Here is a 20,633-nt window from a genome sequence, read left to right as displayed (position 1 = left end):
ATGATGGTCTAACAAAATGAAATATATAGATAATCGTTTAATTAAGTTTTGAGAAAAAGGCAAAAATTGTGGGCTTTAGACTTACATAGTTTCTTTGAGAACTTCTCCCTTCAAATTCCCGACCTCTCTCAAAGCTTCCCTCCAACTCATTACTATATCGGCCTCGAAAATCTCCTCGTGCTTCCTAAACGCTTCTTCAAAACTTTCGGTCTGGTTCCGAACATGTGATGGGTCAACGTGAAAGAATATGGGCAAGACAATTTGACCATTGGATTTGTGGCACTGAAATATCTGAGCAAGTTCCTGCAAGCACCATTTGCTATGTGCATAACCTTTAGAGAAGACAGGGATCAAGATTTTTGACCCCTTTATCGCTCTAAGGAGGGTTGAGCCAATTACTTCTCCAGTCCACAAGTTTTCATTATCAAGAAAGACATCAATTCCTGCATCTTTCAGAGCTTTGTAAAGGAAACAAATGAAGTTATAGCGAGTATCTTCACCCCTGAAGCTGAGAAACACATCGTAACTGGAAGATCCAACTGTGGAGGCAACAGAGGAGGAGGAGGAGGAGGAGGAGGAAGCCGAATCTAGTGCCGCCATGAAGTTGGAAGTTGTAATTGCAGACAAGATCAGATGATGTTCAAAGAGCTCTTTTTTTTCTTTTTTTTTCCCTCTCAAGAAACTCTCTACCAATTCACCCAAACTGATCAATTGCCTCTTACGAAATCACAGTTTAAATAAACAAGTACTGACTCTGCTGACTGACTTTCTGAGTTGCTATGTCTAATTTTTATTCCCTCAATAATAAATAATAATAATAATTGTATCTACTCTCCACTTGGTACTCTTTTGAAAAAGTTGGAACATGCACTAAGATTTTAATAGCTTTCTTGGTTTCCAAGTTGATAACTAAGAGAAAAGGAAAGTACTTGACAGCTTCCGCGTGCTTCTCAGGAAATCATAATATATGGAAGTGCATTGCTCCATTGTGGAACTCGGTCGTTCTAGAGTCTTTTGAATTGGGTCCAAGGATTTAGGGGATGATATTGGTATTGGATATCGATTGATTTTGTCTTTATTTTTATTTTTTAAAGTATTATTTTTTTATTATTTTATTCTGAAATGATACAGATAATCCATCTAGTTAGGGATCGGAGATCGGTCTCAGCCAATATCAATCCGATACAATCAATATGACCGATCTCAAACCAATACTTGAAACCATGATTGGACCCATCGGAGGATAAACTTCTTTGAACCGTTGAAGCAATTGTTGCTCCACCATGCAAAAGGAGACTCGGCTTTTTTAGTTGGGTGGGGTATGCCTTTGGAAATTATGATTATTCCTTTTTAGCTTTTATATTGGGCCTATCACTATACATTATGGGTGAAGTTGTCTGAAACTTTATGTGGATGGTATTATTTGAGGTATCTTTTAAGCTTAGGAAATTTAGAATCATATATAAAGTAAAGGAGACTACGCCATTTTAAGTCAGTCGTCTGTGACGTATGCTTTTGGAAATTATTGTTTTTGTCCATATAGGGATAAGAATCTAATCTGAGCAGTCTTGACCAATCCAATCTGATTTCTAAAACCATATCAAGTATGAGAAGGAGACTTCTTCTTTGTAGGTCGGGGAGATGTGCTTCTTGGAAAATAATGGTTTTTAAACCCTATAGTCTTCTGTGATAGGTCTAATGGCTAAACTTATTTGAAACGTTGAAGCAAGTTGTTAATTTGAGACTTTGTGTGGATAGTATTGTTTGAGGAGACAATAATTAAGTTAGTTTTGATCTTAGAAGGACGAGCTAGGATATGAAGAGGTAGAACTTTGTGGTGGTAAGAGAGAATGTGGAATAATTTTCATTTTCTTTGTGGGAAAAATGTTTTTGTGGGGGGAGCTGATCCTTGCTATCCAGTCACATAACAAAGTTGACCTTGGCCAGAACTATGAGCCCGTTTGGTATCGTTTCTGTTTTAGAAACGCCGTTTCATGTCAAAAACGAAAATTTCAATTTCTGTGTCAAAATGCAGTTTTAAAATGAAAAAATGGTGTTTCAAATTTCAGATTTTTATCAGGTTCGATATTTTTTTTTTGGTAAAATGGAACGAAACTGGGAAGATGGAACTCCAAAATGGAGTTCTGTCCAATCTCCTTTTTTCAGTTTTTTTTTTTTTTCACTTTTTATTCCAAAAAAACAGAAACAGACCATATGTGCACCAAACAGAAGATTCTGTTTTTTTCGTTCCAATAGAACGAAAAAACTCTAAAAATGTTTTTTTAGAACGATACCAAACGGAGCCTATTTTTCTGAAAACAGAAGAGTGAGAAAGAGAGTTTTCCTTGTCATTCAATTTGATTGTCCTTTGTTTTCACTTTTTGGTTATATGCACAAAATGTGGAAAATGAATATCACTCAGCAGAGCTTATATGATCCTCATCTTGTTCACAGGAAAGATGTTCATCTCACTCAGCAGAGCAATATTCCAAAAAAAAAAAAAGATGTCGAAAAGGAATCTTTTATCCTATCCACTGGATAGTTTTCAAATCCAACCACTGTGGTGTGTTCCAGGTTACTTTGATTCTTCCCACTTCTCTTTTTGGTTTGGATTTCACTAATCGTGAGTGCTTAACAATATTATTAGTTATAAGCCAAAGTTTTCTACTTTCATTCACCTGGATCAATAAGCTTTTCCAAAAAGGCTTTTCCAGCACTTGAATTGATATTCACAAGCATGAAACATGTGACATCCAAGAATTCCACCACTCAACTACCCAGCTAGTAAATTTCTTGGTTTCCGAGTTGATAATAAAATGAAAGGAAAGTATTAGGCAGCTTCCACGTGCTTCTCAGGAAATCGCAGTATGCTTTTGGAAATTAGGATTTTTGTAGCTTTCTGGTCTCAAATTGATATCAATTCGGATTGAAATGATATCATTCGAGATCGAATTAAACTGACCACGATTGAGAATCAATCTCAGCCAAAACCAATCTAATCTGAACGATCCTGACTGATCTGATTGGATTTTAAAACCACACTATCAAGTATGGAAAGGAGACTTGGTCTTTCTATGTCGGTGAGGTGTGCATCTTGGAAATTTCTGTTTTCTAAAGTCTTCTGTATTGAGCCCGTCGATGTGTATTGTTTTCTAAAGTTGCTCCACCATGGAAAGAGGGTTGGCCTTTGATTTTTTTTGTTGGGTGAGGTATGCCTTTGGAAATTATGCTTCCTTTTTAGCTTTCGTATTGGGCCCATCACTATACATTATTTGTGGGTGAGGTGGGTTTTTTTTTTTTTTTTTCTTGTGAAAAGGTGGTTTGAAACTTTGTGTGAATAGTACTGTTAGAGGTATCTTTTAGGCTGAGGAAATTGGAATCATAATATTACCTGGTTGTAAGTCAATATTTTAGTTGGGATGAGCTTGGGCCCGGATATCTGGCCCAAATCAAAACATATTCAAGACAGATTTTGGCTAGGGGATTCTTTTTCTCTTTAGATTTGATTTTAGTAGGGGACTCAGATGGAGTCCTTTTAAGAAAAGTAGAGAGAATATTTAAGTTAACAGATCAAAGTATGCCATTGGAACTCTTGGGAGTCTAGGCATTACATAAAAAGATTACTTGGCTGAGGATGAGATACATTGAAGGAAAAGAGAACAGCTTCATGCATGATCTTGTGGAGGGAATTGATTTGGTTGGCTTTTAGAGGCCATATTCATTTGCTATGGCAGATTTCTCGCAGCAACAAGAAGGCCCTCATCACAATTTGATGATGAGTCATTTGGGTGTGTTAGTGAATATTCCTAGCTGGATAAAGGATTTGTCTCTTGATCCTGGTCTAGATTGTCATAACAGTCTGAATTTTCCTCTTTCTTTCCTTGGATATACATGATGTATGGTACAATATCCTCTAGTGGTTTAGTTAGCCGCTGCTTTTGACAATTTAATTGGTTTTGGCATTGGTTGGTTAGGTGACAAGGCCCAAGCAGAAGCCAGGAGCCTTGCTCAAGGAATTGCAGCATCAATAAAGAAGCAACATGTAGTGCTGAGGCTTGGTTGGATTAACCTGTTATGGTCCCTTATCCCAAACACTACGTGAGTGGTGAACCTGCCCGGTTTTACAATTCAGGTCCAGGGGTACTAGACCTCGGTTACACATAGCCACACCTAACCCTTGTAACAAATCAATTGCATGGAGACTCGAGCTAGGGATGCCTATTAACACACAACGTCTTTAGACTAATTGAACACCCTAGGTGGATTTGCTTTGTAGTTAATTGCTTGTTTCTATCTTTAAATTAAAAAAAAAAAAAAAAAAAACTAGCGATAGGGTAAGTGGATCCTATATATGCCGTGTCAGAATATGGAGATATCACATCCCATGCCATACGAATAAAAGAAATAATATCAATTTATAGATATAAATGTTTTGTTAGGGTTATATAACATGTGATGATGCTAGTCACATTTCTAATGCCAATATGCCATATTGGATTTTATGACATTGAAACACGTAAAACTCATAAAAAAAAAAAAAAAAACTAGGGGTTGAATAATATGATTTATATTCATTTACCAACTACTTGGCCAGATGATGTTTATGACCTTAACATTTTCGTATATATAAAACTGAGATAGTTTAGTGTGGATTCCTTAAGTTTTTGCATAAAATTATGAAAATATTTTTCAGACATTAGGTGTCATATTAACTTAAATCAGGTTAAATGAAAAGGCAAAAAAAAAAAAAAAAAAAAATATAGTTACTAATTTTATACGAAATTGACATACAATTTGTGTTTAAATAAGGTGAAATCAAAAGCCTTTGGTTGAAGAAGGAAAGATATACCTCTCCTATAGAATCAATACCTTAATAATTAGCCAAGAAATCATAGGTTCATCTAGTTTTAATGGGGACAATAGAAGCAGTGTTAACAGGCTTTTAGCTGTGTTTAGTGATTGAAGAATGTAGAGATCAAAATTAGTTTCCAAGGATGAATACTCATGTTTTTTTTTCCTATTAATTTCTTGCTTCTGCTTTTAAACCTTTTCCTACAAGTATGCCCTGCCCTTTTCCATTGTGGCTGTTTAACAATAAAAGCTGAGAAATTTTAAATGTTTTCTAGTACTCATCTAGGGGTTCATGATTTCATAACCTTTATGCATCATGTACTTTCACATTCCTCAAGATACTTTATTTTATAAATAGTCATTATGCTTCAAATATCAGTCCCCAAATTATCTTAATTTAGCCCTTCCACAATGACAGGAGTTCTATTGTAGTCAGCTAATTATATAGTTCTTTCACATTAATCTTGAAGCAATGCGTGTAGAATTGTGCAAGACGACTATTGATGTACTTTGGCAAACTATCTAAAAAAAAAAGACCATATATAGCTTTTAGACTTCTATAAATAACATCCAAAAAGGGTTGGTACAAAGGAAAAGTCTGCCATCTTGTATAGAACAGACACCTGGTTAGCACTAGGGGTGAAATAGGGCCGGGTTGAGCCGGGTTTCTTAAAATCCTAACCCAACCCTAGGTCCCAAAACTCAACACAACCCTAACCCAACCCTGTCGAGTTCATGCTCAGGCCCAACCCTACTGGGCTCAGGGTTGGGCAGGGTTGGGTCGGGTTGACCCTAATTGGTCTTCGTAGTGGAATCACATTTTAATAAGTACGATTTAATTCCGATTTCAATTCCTGATATGAATTGAAATCCGATTTTTTAATTAAAACTAAAATGAATTCCTCCATTAAACTATACTGAACATGATATTTTATCATTCTTTCATGGAGATTCCATGTGCCCCTATTTTTTCATGTGACCATTTTTTTAATCCCCTCCATCAAAAGTCAACATATCAAGACATCCAATCACTCACTGTTGTTAGAATTTCATCTTGATCTATAATAATGCTTAATTTTCAATATATAAACACCAAGAAATTCAAGTACTACAAGCCCCCACCTCTCCTCATTCCTTAATTCATGGCTCTACAAATGGGTTTTTCCTTTGGCTTTGTGATTTCTCTTTTGGCTATACTGGTCTCTATCATATTCTTGTTATACAAGAAACTCAATGACAACAAGAAGAAACTCCCTTGGTTAGAAGAGGCACCTGCATTCTACAAAGCACAATAATAATTAAGGTCAAACTCAGGGCGGGTTAAGGTCAGGCTAGGTTTTCTATGCCTCAACCTAGGCTCGGCCCAACCCCACACAAGGTTGGGTCAGGTTGGCTTTCATAGTTGGGTTAGACAAGGTTCAGACTCAGGGCGGGTTTGGATCATCAGGGCTAAACTTACACCCCTAGTTAGCACCCTATCTGCAAGGGGATATTGAGAAGTTCTTTGACTCTTCATGAGTAATCTGGTTTAGAGAAGCATCCAAGAAAAAATCCGGTGCATTTGTTTTTGATAGTTGGACCTTCTTATTTCTGTTTGTTGATTTTCTCTTCATCTCTTCATCATCACACAGAAAACATTCAAACAAGTATAAGAAGCAATACTGACAGTGATGTTACCAATTAAATATAAAAATGAATTAAAGTAGAAACCTTCCATAAGATGTCAAGAGAACCTTCTTCTTATAGAAGCAAATATCAGGCTTTTTTTTGCTTCTTTCCCAAGAAATCCTTCCAATAGATCTATTCAAGGTGTTAGCTAAGAGCTTCAACAACCTAACCTTTAGAATTTTGATCCATGCAGCTAGTAGGAACTGAAACACCTGTTTCCAATATGGGTTCATACTTCAAACTTATAGATTGCTTGGTGAGAACCCTTTTGCCACTTAAAACATTTGTGCCAGAGATGTAAGGAAACTGAAATTACAACACATAATTATTCCATTGTAAATTTCCTTCTAAATTCTTTTTGAAATGACTAATATGATCAAAAGGTGGATAGTGTACGTACCTCCATGTTGTTTGTGCTCAAAGAATTTATTTTCAGCAATACAGGATTTGTGATGAGATTGTATACGCTCATATCAATTTGCCTTGCATCACCCCCAAACATGAGAGGTGATCGATTTGGCCATAGATCATAAAGTCACCTGCACCTAAGAAAATTTTGTCACTTCTCAGTAAGAAAAATTGAACTCTATAGATCACCCATGACATGAAAGGATGTCAGGGAATTAAGTCATCACAGATCGCACCCACATACCTGAGTTCTTTGCTCATCTGGACTGAGATTAGATAGTCTATGTGGCCCTTCTTTGACACCTAGTATACAAAAATATCCATATTAATTGAATTTTAGCTTTTACTTCATCAAGATATCTGCCCTTGAAAACTCATATATGAAAATCTTCAAGCTAAACCTAAATATGAAGGGAGTTCTTTTGTAGACATTTGCCTGGTTCAAGAGATTATAACCAGGCAAGCAGTAATAATTTTGTTCTATGGTCATGGACCATTAGTCTCTTGTCTTGTATAGGGATATGCACATATAGAAAAGCAGATCTTGGCCAGAACTTTGTTTCTGAAAAAAAAAAAAAAATTGAGGAGAGAGTTTCCCTTAAGATTCAATTGATTATGTCATTTGTTTACATTTTGTGGTTATACGCTTTGTTTACATTTTGTGGTTATATGCCATTTTTTCATCTTCTTTAACAAGGGAAGATGGTTCATCTGACTCAACAAAGCAGCATTCAATGAGAACTCGTCGAAATGTATCTTTTATCCTATCCAATGGAGAGTGTTCAAATCCAATTGTGGAGTGTTTAGGGAAAAAATATAAATAATTAGGCATATCAGACTAGTCTCAAAAAGTCTGTTTTAACATTATTGAGAAAGCAAGGGAGATGGAGGTAAAAGAGTTCAGTGCTATTGTTTTTCCCTGAAACATGAGCTGTTTGCTTGTCCAATCTCTGTTCTTCTCATAACAAAGAAGAAAATGAATTTTGCCTCATGGACATAAGTTAAAAGGCCAAGCCACTTAAATCTGTTTATGTATGTGTTTATTTTGATTCTTACCACTTCTCTTTTTGTTCGTCTTTTTGCTAATTGTGAGTGATTGCAAATTTCAGAAGTTATAAGCTAAAGCTTTCTACCTAAGTGTCACCTGGATCAGCAAGCCACCCCAGTAGTAGCATATCTAAGTCAGGCCATGACTTCCCCTGCAAACCACTGGCTCCTACCATGCCAGCATTAGCAAATCAATATTAGTCACCAATTAGAACTTTTATGGGCCTATAACCTTTAGTTGTAAAAAGTTTTTTTTCTTCCCAATAGTTTCAGAAACTTTTGTTGTGAAGTCAGTCCTGTAATTTATATCCCTTGAAAATTTTCATTTACGCTGATCAAGACCATGAGCACAGGGACATATCAATTGGACGCAAACAAATTTTACCGAAATCCATGCCCCATTCCGCGTAATATTGATAGTGACCTGAGAAAGGCTTTTCCAGCTCCTGAATTGGTATTACAAGCATGAAACACTGTGACATCCAAGAACAAGCACTCTGTCCACGTTCTATATCGTGAGCCTTAAATTGTTTACCAAACACCTCATTAGGACCTCCGCAACAGGGACACATGCAAATGAAGGTCCAAATAATTGCAGAAATCAAAACATTTTGTCTCAACTTTAAAGCCATTCTTTTTCTTTCACAGTTTCAAAAATGAATTTTTTTTAGTAGTTTGGGATTTGTCTTTGGTCTTTATTTTACTCCACATTGTAAGTGGGAGATAATTTCAAGGGACTTTATAAGGCAAGCCAGGGCAGGGCAGGGCAGGGTAGGGGAGTGGCTAGGGTATTGCGGCAAGGACTTGTGATTTGCCTGAGGGGTTTAAATACTGCTTAAGGACACTGCCCTGTAACATGCCTCAACAGCATCCTTTGACTTTCTGCAATGGGTTTCTCTTATAACTACTTTTCTACATCAGGCCACCAATGAGAGAACTGTTTAATTCATTTCATTTGAGTTTACACTTAACCAGGCATGAGTGAAGTTTAAAACAACCTAATGGTGAAGAATTTGACATCATTTAATACCAAAAGGAAAGAAGAAAAAGAGATTGAAATTGTATGGTAGGGAAGAAGAACAAGACCTTTGTGATGTCCAAGATTGGTGTGTTTGCATTGACTGCCTGCGCACTTATTCCCCTCATGACATGAATCCCAAACTTCAAACCCATGGCATGAACTTTTTTTTTTTGTTGTTGTTAAAACCATGGCATGACCTTGCTTGGATACTTCAGAAAACTCTTTACCACCCTTAGAAGAAGAAGGCCAATTGTCTGGATCGGGATCACCCTCCCCCATTCATCTATCACAGCATATCATGGATGTGAATATACTGAAGAAGCATTCACATTCCTTTTATACAGGAGGAAATCAACTACAACATACTACAAAATAGGGAGAGAGAAGTAGAAAAGAGAGGTTTTCAAAGTCAGTAAAAGTTTTAATTGTGATATTCATTGTTGATGGAGTAATATAACAATCATGTCAGTAAAAGTTTCAATTGTCATATTCATTGGTTTCACTTGCTCAGTGATGGCGGACTCAGAAATTTGAGTCCAGAAAGAGAAATCTAGATCTAAAAACCACAGTTCTCTTACTAACCGACTTGCAGAATTACTTCACATCAATGGCAAAACCAATCCTCCCAACGATCAACCACGATCTATTTCAGGGTGATATTTTTGGATTTACAGACAGAAGGTTCGTATAGAGATTGCATTGATAAGGAACAGCATTCAAGAAGATTAATGGCGGCTCATGAAGAAAGGATTGCAAATAGATTGAAAGCCAAAGAAGAATTCAAAAAAAAAAAAAAAAGAGTCAAAGAATAAGAGATCAAAAAAATTGGGAAACTGAATTGGGTTCTTGAAGAAAGAGTGAAGATCTCTTATCAAAATAAGAGTTGCTTGGGGTTTTTATAAGAGTTAATATCTCTTATAAAAAATTGGGAAACTGAATTGGGTTCTTGAACCTGTAAGTAAACTCTTACATCGAAACAAACAGAGTTATGCAACAATTGATTTAATTTTCAGTAGCAACTTACTGTTTTATTTGCCAGGAAAAGAAAGGGCCAAATCCTTTCTGAACCATTCAAAATAAGGTAAAGAACCATCCGAAACATGGCTTAGTAATAAGTGTGAGGTCATTACCTGAGTCAGTGTTAGTGTTGGCATCCGCAAGGACAGTGAGTTAACAGACTCTCGAAGAGAATATTTCAGTTCACAGATCAAAGTATGCCATAGGGACTTATAGTCCAGGCTGAAGATGAGATATGTATTGAAAAAGGAGCACCACCCCATGTTCTTGTGAGGAAATAGATTTTGTTGCTGCAACAAGCCCCTATAGAAAGGTTAGGATTCAAGTATTCAACTACCCCTCCCCCAAATTAGAAAGGTTAGATCAGAAAGTAAGTATATTCAACTAACCTGGTTGTGCTTGGTGTTGATAACAGTGACATACTACCAGAAAAATAAATTCTCCATAGCCATTTCTAGTCGAAAAAGTTGATTCAGGCCTCAGCCTTCACTACCACATAGCAATTGCATACTACCAAACCAACTGACTAAGCTTCTTCTTCCTCCACCTCTTCAGGAACATTGTTGCGTCCTCTAACCCCAACATAAGAAGTTGTTCGAATAAAATATACTGTTGTGTCCTGATTTTCCACATGGATGAATTAAGTCAATATGAATCGAGCAGTTAACCCTGATTTTCCCACATTGGTGTGTTAGCATTGAATGCATAATTGAATGCATATGCACTTATTCCCTCATGACATGAATCCCAAACTTCAAACTCATGGCATGAACTTGCTAGGCTACTTCAGAAAACCACCCTTAGAAGAAGGCCATTTGTCTGGATCAGGGATCACCCTTCCCCATTCATCTATCACATCATATCCAACTGAATATACTGAAAAACCATTCATTTACATTCCTTCTATACCAGAGGAAGTCAACTTCAACATGATACAAAATATGATTTAAGTGTCATGTAAAAGATTTCATTGTTATAATCATTGGAGATGGAGTGATATAACAATTGTTTCAATTACTTTATGTGTTGGTGTTATTAATCTGAAGTCTCTAACCTTAAAGCCATGAGCAAGTAGACTAGAGATTTTAGGTGACCAATGGACTCAGGCAACTTTTTGAGTGCTTCGCAAGAAATGAGAATAAGACTTTTGATCTGACATAACTGCCCAATGGACTTGTCTAACTCATCCAATAAATAGCATCCTCCAAGATATAATTGCTCTAAGTAAGGAAACCATGAAAAGTCTGGAGACTTAGACAGATAGACACAGGTACTTAGATCAAGAACTTTCAAATTTTGGAACCGCTGTCAAAAAAAGGGAAAACATATATTACTATCCATAAAACTTAAAAATCAAATGAGAAAAGAAAAAGTCAAACTCTAGCCAGAGACTACCAGGGCAGAATTACAAGAGAGCTTACAAAAATTTCTTAAAATAGAGAAACCTTACAACAAAAGAACTTTGCAGAAAAAATGTAAAGAGATACGAAAAACTGAATGATCACAACTGAGGAGGAGGTCTCCTTTTATAGAATCCGGACTTAAAGACCTCTGAAGTCCGTGAATTTTAGTGTAACTTAAATTTATGAATAGTAACTTACTACAGTACCGGTAAAAAATGCATAGTACGGTAAAATATGGTGATGTCATCATGAAAGTCATGTGTGATGTCATGATGGCTCCATATGGTTGGTCCATTTTATGCTTCCATCATATTATCAATGTTGTGCTTAGTTATAAAATCAAAACTTCCTGTCGAAGAGTGTCTTCCGAGTAAGTCTTCATCCATCGCTTCTTGTAAGGCAATGATAGATTGGACATCCAAGAGTAAATCCAATGGTGCGTCCAATGGTACCAAGTCCATAAGATTGTCAAGAAATTGATTTGCTTTAGTTTCTTGTTGAGGATTGACCATGTAGTCAATGTGAATGTCTGTGTAGAATAATCTTTGACCATCGGTTACTTTGGTAGTAAATTGGTCTCTTGCTACTTCAAAGGCATTTTTCCTTAATGTTATTAAGGCACATTTCTAGACTTGTCGATGATCACAGTTTTGGATTAGTTCAAGACTTATATCTTCTTTAATTCTAGGGGGGTCCAATATATGCCCCTTGGTTGGTAGTAGAAAGAATCCAGATTTGATAAAGTTGATAAAACTGTTCTCTTTCCTGCTAGTACAGAGAAGAATAAATATTAAAAACCAAACCGGGGCAAAACTTCCAATTTTTGAAAGTATAATAAATCATGGTGCACATCATCATAGGTAGATGACGGGTAAATTCCGTGTTGTCGGGTTGAAAAACAATTCGTCCACAGAGTCCCCATTCGATAGTGTGCATATCCCATGAGTCAATGGAAGGATAAAAAAATTTGCATGAAAAAACAAGTCTTTTAGATATTTTTGTAATATCTGAGAAAAATGAAAATATTATTTTTGACAATTTTTATTTTGATAAATTTGAAGCATTCCTTGGGTAGTACATGCCTTGCTTTTTCATAAAAACAAATTTGTCTGATTTTATGAAAATGGGTTTTTCATGAAAATCAGTAAGAAATTCAGAGAGCTTGAGAAAATTGTTTATTTTCTCATATTCAATATCATCGTCAAAATTCGTTTGGATAATGATTTTGAAGATTAATTCTTGAAAACGTTTTTGGTTTGCAAAATGTTGGGCAAGAGTTGTGGAAAGAGTATGGAAATCTTGTCTAAAAGCTTTTTTCTTATTGCAACAGTGTGATTTCTATACTTGATTAATCATGTAATAGACATCATTGGGGAGTCCTTGATGTCTATGAAATTTAGTGATTTTGTATTCAGGGACTTCTGTAGGCTCTCGCTGTAAGAGATTTCCTTTGACGGATAACAAAAATACATTGCAGCCAAGCACAATAAAAGCATGGCATATTAAGGTGTACTTCCACATTTTAAAATTCTTTTGTACAATGCACTCCATAACCTTTATTACGCCACTTTAAATGACATGGGATGTGCTCTTATCACTGTTTTCTGTTATCCATCAATTTCTATTTACTTGAGTTATTTTATATTATAGGGAACTGATATGATAGAAGGCATGAGTCTCCCCTATCACGCAAAGATGCCTATTAAGTTCACTATTGAACCTTTTGAGAGGATGCCTAATCAAAGATTTCTTAACATTAGTTCAGCAAACTTTGTGGGAGACCTTTCACATTTTCCTTCTGCATTAAGATGTTTAGAGTGGAAACACATACCTTCGAGTACTTTACCTAACAATTTCTATCATAAGAGATTAGTTTATCTCAGCCTATCGGAGAGCTATGGTGTTAAACATGTTTGGAATATCAGGCCTCAAGACGAAAATAAGGTATAGTATTTGAATTTTTGTTTTCCCATTTGATTATTAAGTTTTATAGATCGTAATATATATCTACGTTTTCTCTTCGTTTGATAAAGATTCCAAAATTTGAAAGTTCTCGATCGTAGTAACTATGCTAATTTACTAAATCCCCAGACTTTTCATGGTTTCCTTACTTGGAGCAATTAGATCTTGAATATTGCACATCCTTGGATGAGTTAGATGAGTCTATCGAACATTTGAGACAGCCCAAAAGTCTTATTCTCAGATCATGCAGATCACTGAAAAAGTTGCCCGAGTCCATTGGTGATCTAAAATCTCTTTTTAACTTGACTTGACCAAGACAAAAATAGAAGAACTCCCAGACAACGATTCTAGGATGAGTTCTCTTAAAGAGCTTAGTCTCAGTTGGGGCAACTCACTCAAAAAGTTTCCTAAGTCCATTGGTGATATAAAATCTCTAGTCAAGCATGACTTGACAAGGACAAAAATAGAAAGACTCCGAGACAGCATTTCCAGGAAAAGTTCTCTCAAAGAGCTCAGTCTCAGTTGGTGTAACTCACTAAAAAAGTTGCCTCAGTTCATTGGTGATCTAAAATCTCTAGCCAAGCTTGACTTGACGAAGACAAAAATAGAAGAACTCCCAGACAGCATTTCCAGGATGAGTTATCTCAAAAAGCTTATTCTTTTTTCTTGTGGCTCGCTCAAGAAGTTGTCTGAGTCCATCGATGATCTAAAATCTCTAGTCAATCTTGACTTCAGAAAAATAAGAATAAAAGAACTCCCAGACAGCATTTCTAGGATGAGTTTTCTCAAAGAGCTTGATCTTATACGATGCAAGTCACTCAAGAAGTTTCCTGAGTCCATTGGTAATCTAAAATTTCTGGCCAAGCTTGACTTGACTGAGACACAAATAGAAGAACTCCCAGATAGCATTTCTAGGATGAGTTCTGTCAAAGAGCTTATTCTCAATTCGTGCAATTCACTCAAGAAATTGGCCAATGGTGTTGGACTATTAGAGAAGCTTGAGGTATTAGATTAGAGAGGTTGCACTGAACTAGTGAAACTACCAAGATCAATGGGGGGAATGAGATGTTTGGATAGCATTAACCTAAATCAAATGAATATTAGTAAATTTCCTGATGATTTTTCAATGCCCCCAGTGAAGCTAGAAATCAATCAACTAATGAGGCTTGAATCCCTCCAAGTGGATATGTCACCCTTAAAAACCTTGAAGCAATTAAAGATTCGTCAATGCGAGAAGTTGGAATACCTCCTAGAGCTTCCCTCAAGTTTAGTTGAACTTTGGTGTGAAAATTGTGATTCATTGGTACGACTACCAGATGAGTCAAAGCTGAAAAAATTGAAAACATTAAAGCTTAGGTATTGCACAAAACTGGAGGAGATTCTAGGCCTTGAGGGAATAGAATCGTTGGGAGAATTGGACGCTTAAGACAGTTATGACTTGACACATACTCCAAGGAAGATACAGTTCCAAATCTTTATTCTATTTTCTCCTAAATCTAATTGGACCTTTTTAAGTTTGTCTCGAATTCTTGACCCGTTTTGAAGATTGACCCGATCTGACATATTTTGGTGGTGACCCGAATGGAAAATTTTCTAAGATCTGTGATGGAAGCAGAGGGGTTCGACTGGATCGATCGCGACCCGATGGGTCGACTTGCGATTTGGAGTATATATAATGTACTGTTGCTTGTTGAGAAAGTCAGTGCATTTTGGGGTTTTTTGGAGCTAGGGTTTTAGGGCGAGTTTTTCCTTGCCGCTGTTAGGGTGTAATTTCTCTTCTGCATAGTGAATCATCTTCTTCTTCGCCTGAGGACGTAGCACACCACCCTGGTGTGTGAACCTCGTTAAATCTCTGTGTCGTATGGATCTATTGTCTCTTTATTATTCATGTTTCTTGGTGTTTGATCTTACAGACCTATTAGAAACTGTTAATTAATTTATTACTTTGATTATTGACGGCTCGGGTTTCCTTTCTCTTGATTATTTGCAGGGAACAATTTTACCAGACCAAAGGTCAGTGAGACTTAGCTATAGTTATTCCTTGACTGCAAATGATGGGATGTATAATAATGGGTTAACTCTTTGTCTTGTTTTGGAATTCTTCTGCTCCCTCTACTACGATCTCACATTGGAAGAGTGTGATAATCTATCGGACATAATTATAGATGTTTCTGCTTGTATCCACAAAAAAGAAAAAAAAAATCAGGTGTTTTCATAGTAACTGAGCGAGATATAATCTACATTCACCATTTCAAAGGCTTTGATTGGTTTGGGATTCTGTTGCAAGAAAATGATGCCATTGAGATTTTAGATATCCGAACATACAACGACACCACTGCGAAATTCTGTGAGATCATGTTCAAGAACAGGGAACCTGATCAGAAAATGCCTATTTCAAGTGCCTTGATGGTAGCAGATTTCTTCAATTTGTCATTCTTGTATGATGATGGTGGAGTAGTGACAATAAATTATTGGCCCAACCAGCAAGAAATAGTGGGGGACGAGGAAGAGACTCTAGTCTTCAAGACAATGGTGATGAGGCATCAGGTCCTCCTTTAAGCCGGAGCTTTGCATGCTGGCCACGAGAGGAGGTTGAAGGATCAAATTCTGTTCCTAAAGAAAAAGAGGAGAAAGAGGGAGTGTTGATGAGGGCTACAAGTAGCTACAAGGACGGGGACGAGGAGGCATCATCTTTTTCATACCTTTTTACTCTAGCCTTAACACCATCACCACCACCACCACTATGTGTGGTATTGGCATCGAAATCTAACAATGACAATGACAATACCGAAGAAGAAAAGGAAAGGAATGACGTCATTCATGCACTAGATTTCTTGAGTTGTTTAGGATCTGACTCTGCTTCTCATGTAATGGTGGAAGAGGGAGAGGTGTTGAGACCTAGCAAGAGACCTTGTCTTCGTGATCACAACGATGATGAGGCAATGAGTCCTTCTCTTAGCCTGGCTTTGAATAGCGAGGTTAATCACCTGGCAAATGATGAACGAACAAGTAATTCTGCTGCTGCTGCTGATGATAATGATGATGAAGAAAAAGAAGAAGAAGAGAGATTTGATGATTCCTAGAAATGGCTATGGAGGATTCATTTATCATTTTTCGGGTGATATGTTATTGGTATCAACACCAAGCACAACCAAGTCAATCAGAATCTTCTTACATTCTAATCTAACCTTTCTATGGAAGCCTTGTTGCAGCGACAAAATCTACTTCCCCGACAAGATCATGGGTGGTGCCTCTCTTCAACTGAAATATTCTCGGTTGGATCAGGATCAACTTAATATGTAATAATTCAAATGCCCTCGCTGATGCCAACACTGACATCAGGTAATGACCTCACACTTATCCACTTAAGGCATGCTTGGGTAGGATCTTTACTTTATTAAATAGGGGTTCAAAATAATCCAAGCACTCTTACTGCATCAGGTTTTGATTGCTCTGAAATATTACCTAGACTAACAAATCATGGATTCTGATAACTAGGAACTGCATTAAGCAGTGGAAGACCTCATGGCAAGCTGGAGTGCTTGGGACCAATTTCCCTCTCCCTCCGAAATCAAACTACACATACAAGTTCCCAACTATAGGATCAAATTGGGGCCTACACATATTTCCGGACTACTTTAATTCAAAGAGCTGCTGGTGTGTTTGGAAATTGGAAGGCAGAATGTCTATGCGAAGCCCATAGTACCAGTCCCATATCCTCAACTGTTTGCATTTTCTTTTCCAGGTCCAACCTGCTGAGATTGACGATGCACAATGATTGTCAGTTGCATAGTATGTTAACTGAAAGTGCTGAAAAATTCCACACTTCAATTTTGAACTTTGTTTCCTAGGTCAACAGATGACAAGGTAGAATGAAGGATTGTCACTTTTTGATGCAATCCTTATTGTCCCCATGTTTCAAATAGTTTGGACCTTCTCCATTTGTACAGGATTTGTGTATTTGAGGAGTAACAGTTTAATCTACAGTAATGTTTACAACAGTCCTTTACTCTGTTATGCTGCGTGAATTAGTCTTACATCTCATGCTTATCACTGGATCTATAAATAGGTCTTTGATGCATTGAGGACAACAATGTTTATACTAGGAATGATGCCTTGTTCATAGGCATTTCTTTGTTGGCACCTGACGAGTCAAAGGGCATTTCCTTTAAGCTTCCCAGTTTCTGGCTCTTAAGTGTAAGATTATACAAATAATAAACTAACCCTGATATTTTTTGGTCAGTAGGTGAAGCCAATGATTCTTTTTATATGGGTTCTTCAACATGTCGGAGCATTAGCACTGATATGGACATATACAATATGTCATTTCTTGGAAATATTACTGAACTCATTGTAGCATTGAAAATATTATACCGTGTTGTTATCTATAACACTAATTAGAGAACTATCTGCTGAAATGAGTTAAAATTGATAGAATTATTAACAACCGAGATACGCCTCATAAAATTTTCAGAAGTTGGGTCGTAAGACTATTTGTCCTAAATTTAGAGAGGGTTTACCTCTTAACATGCCAGTACTTCTAATGGTTATTTTTTTCTTGGGATACCATGTGCAGGGACTCAGGGAGTGTAAGTGCTTTTTATGCAAGAGATCTTCAGTCATGGTGACTGCAAACTCCACTTTACTTCTTTTCTGCAGGCTGATGTGAGCTATCCTCTACAGATCTGTAAATGGTGCTGCTCATGGGTTAGCTTGGTTTGCTTCTACTACTTCACTTTCTCAAGTAAGTTAGGGACTTCTCATCCAAATTTAAATTTTGGTCTTAATCCTTATTTCGAATGAATATCATATACCCAGACTGGGTATCACTTGCAGTAGTATCATCCTTGTGCAGTCCTGTACCCACCTTCCACCAAGAACACCTTCATGGGCTACCCAAGGTTTATATGAAATCTAAACTCTTAGTAACCTAAAATGGAACTTCTTTTCCATGGAATAAGAGAATATACCTAGTTTCAACAAATGACTCAATTTATCACCTCGCATTTCTGGTAGGTAGCAACTAACCGATTATACAGGTGATGAAGGAAACCCAAGGCTCTAATTTCTGAAGGATGCAGGAACTATCAAGACAATAGTTAACCCAAGACTAAGTACAACAATAGCTACCAAAGCCTTATCCCAACTTAATGGGGTCGGTTACATGAAGGTTCCAAGCAAGGATGAAAGCAAGGATTCATGCAAAAAGATTGACTGGTTATGGCTGATTATAATAAAGTGCTGGTTGTCTACCTGATGCACCACTATAGATCCTACAAGACTAGGTATGAGGTACAGTTACATAACTGTGTAGTTCTTAAGGTCCATTTTGAGTCATCTCTGATACCCAAAACATCCAAGCAATCCTTCATCAGGTAAGTGTAGATCTATTCCCTTTCAGAAAAGAGAAAATTATAACCCTTTTTATCATACAAACCAACAACATAGGATTACAACCATAACACTGCAACCGTACCATCCCCCCACCCTGTTTCTCGATCACATGTATGCAAGATTAAACGGTGTCAACCATACAAAATAAGAATCAAGAATATCTAAGAGTTCAAATTCTCCCCCAATATGGCAGAACAGATCCCTTTTGAAGTATTTCATAGCAGCTTAGTCTTTCTGATGGTACCTGGGGATCAAATTTATGAATTCCAACTGAATGTCTGAAAAATTCTAGCCACTGCTGATATTACAGATTTTGAATTTCAGAGTTGCTGTCTATGTCTAGAGGAAAATTGGGATGTTAGAAAGAAAAAATGTTATAATTGCAAACCTAAAAACTTGAAGTGATTTAGTCAGTTATTTCTTGAAAATAGATATTTTGAGGAAATTAAAATCTTGATTTCTCGTTGAATGTATGTCTTAACATGAGGCACTAGTAACCAGTTTTTCTGAAGAGTAGAGAATGTTTTAGACATTATAGAATCTCAGGTCTCCAGCTTTTCTCCTTGTAGAAGGGTTTATTTTTTTGCGGATTCACATTCAGATATCTTTGTATGTTGTTTCTGTAAGTTTCTGTATCATTTGTATTTCTACAGGCTCCTGAAATTTCAACCTGAGGATATGGAACATAAAGACATGGATTCATTTGGGCAAGCAATTTTGACAAAAGCTAGATCAATAGTAACAAAATTTAAGGTACTTCATTCAAGCTGGAATGAAAATATCACTTCTTAAAATAAATGTGAGATGCAATTGACATTTCAAAATTGGTGTCCAGGCTACTTGTACACTTTCATTAGGCCTGAGAGGTGCTTCATTCAGTGCATTTCCTGTTCTTGTAATTCCCATGGTGGTATCTTCAAGGATTACGGATTTAGAGGAATGGGTATTGAATGGACTGAACTTTTCTCATTGAAAAGTGGCGACAGTTGGAGTAGGAGCTCAATGGATGAAGAGGGTGTGAAGTGGAGAAAAGTTTTATTGTCTCACAGAGCCATGGGTAGAGGTAGCAATACATCATAGACAAGTTCTCTGTCTCTGTCTCTGTCTCTCTCTCTCCTTCCCCCCCCCCCCCGGGTGTGTGTGTTCCATTGATTTTCTTCTGTTTGTTGCCCCCCCTGTTCTTGCAGTGTTGCAGTGTCAACTAAATGGAATCAGATTGAAGTTTTTATTTCTGGGATTCCATTACTTTCTTTCATTATGGCTATCTTTGGTTGTAAGGGGAATTAAAGGGAAGGGAAGTGAAATTTTCATACTTAAAAAAGAAATATATGCAGTCATTACCCATGTGACTTTAACATTAACTTCAAATCATTCCATATTTGGTTATAAAATTTAACTTTACTTTGCATCCAAAACCCTTTGCTATAATATGTAAAATAAAAATTACATGTAAAATATATCATTACTAAATATGGATGAAAATATTAAGTAGTTTATACAATCATATGGAGTAATGATTATAAACATTTCTTTTTAAAGTATGAAAATTTCACTTCCCTTCCCTTTAAATTCCCATTGCAACCAAACGAAGCCTATGCAAAATCCAAGATTCTTATCCATTTGATGTTAGCTAGCAGAGAAGGTGCTGGTCCCATTGATATTCACGCCAACCCTTTGCGATTCCTTCTTTCTTAATTAACAAAACAGAGGAAGAATGGTTGTAAATACAGTACTTTGAAAGGGCAGAATTGGAATTCTCTTTCTTAGTTCTTTTTTCTTTTTAGGGTGTGGGAAGGGGGGGAGGGGTGAAGGTGTGGGGAGGGCAGTACTTATGGACGAGGTCAATTGCTAATGGTGATCAA

At 36.7% G+C, this 20,633-nt stretch overlaps 2 protein-coding genes and 1 long non-coding RNA gene across 6 annotated transcripts; 1 reads left to right on the top strand and 2 right to left on the bottom strand.

Annotated features, from left to right (window-relative positions):
- Positions 1 to 85: 85 nt before the first annotated feature.
- LOC122064246 (disease resistance protein RPV1-like) lies at positions 86 to 600 on the bottom strand (the record flags this gene model as incomplete). The annotated part of the gene is made up of 1 exon (XM_042627952.1): positions 86 to 600. A coding segment is annotated over exon 1 (515 nt), but the record flags the coding sequence as incomplete, so codon positions are not given.
- A 5,416-nt stretch (positions 601 to 6,016) lies between these two features.
- LOC122064245 lies at positions 6,017 to 10,297 on the bottom strand. Its single transcript, XR_006135628.1, has 5 exons — positions 10,126 to 10,297; positions 9,061 to 9,278; positions 7,172 to 7,230; positions 6,920 to 7,058; positions 6,017 to 6,825 (listed from the first exon to the last, which is right to left on the bottom strand). It is a non-coding gene; the product is annotated as an uncharacterized LOC122064245 (long non-coding RNA).
- Positions 10,298 to 16,585: 6,288 nt separating this feature from the next.
- Positions 16,586 to 19,999, top strand: LOC122064249. Of its 4 annotated transcripts, none has more exons than XR_006135631.1 (5): positions 16,586 to 16,719; positions 16,876 to 17,244; positions 17,954 to 18,662; positions 19,425 to 19,524; positions 19,607 to 19,999. XR_006135631.1 is itself a non-coding variant. In XM_042627958.1 (4 exons), the coding sequence occupies exons 2-4, from the start codon at positions 18,598 to 18,600 to the stop codon at positions 19,742 to 19,744; spliced, it is 303 nt and encodes a 100-aa protein (XP_042483892.1). In that variant the 5' UTR covers positions 16,749 to 17,244; positions 17,954 to 18,597; the 3' UTR covers positions 19,745 to 19,999. The 4 variants fall into 4 exon arrangements, 1 of the variants encoding a protein (XP_042483892.1); XR_006135630.1 differs by lacking the exon at positions 16,586 to 16,719 and having other exon boundaries at positions 16,746 to 17,244; positions 17,954 to 18,121; positions 18,394 to 18,662; XR_006135629.1 differs by lacking the exon at positions 16,586 to 16,719 and having other exon boundaries at positions 16,744 to 17,244; positions 17,954 to 18,669.
- Positions 20,000 to 20,633: the final 634 nt, after the last annotated feature.

Source organism: Macadamia integrifolia, unplaced genomic scaffold (assembly GCF_013358625.1).
Source record: "Macadamia integrifolia cultivar HAES 741 unplaced genomic scaffold, SCU_Mint_v3 scaffold1578, whole genome shotgun sequence".
Taxonomy (NCBI): domain Eukaryota; kingdom Viridiplantae; phylum Streptophyta; class Magnoliopsida; order Proteales; family Proteaceae; genus Macadamia; species Macadamia integrifolia.
The sequence above is the reverse complement of the archived record's forward strand: the minus strand, read 5'-3'. Positions and strand labels throughout refer to the sequence as shown.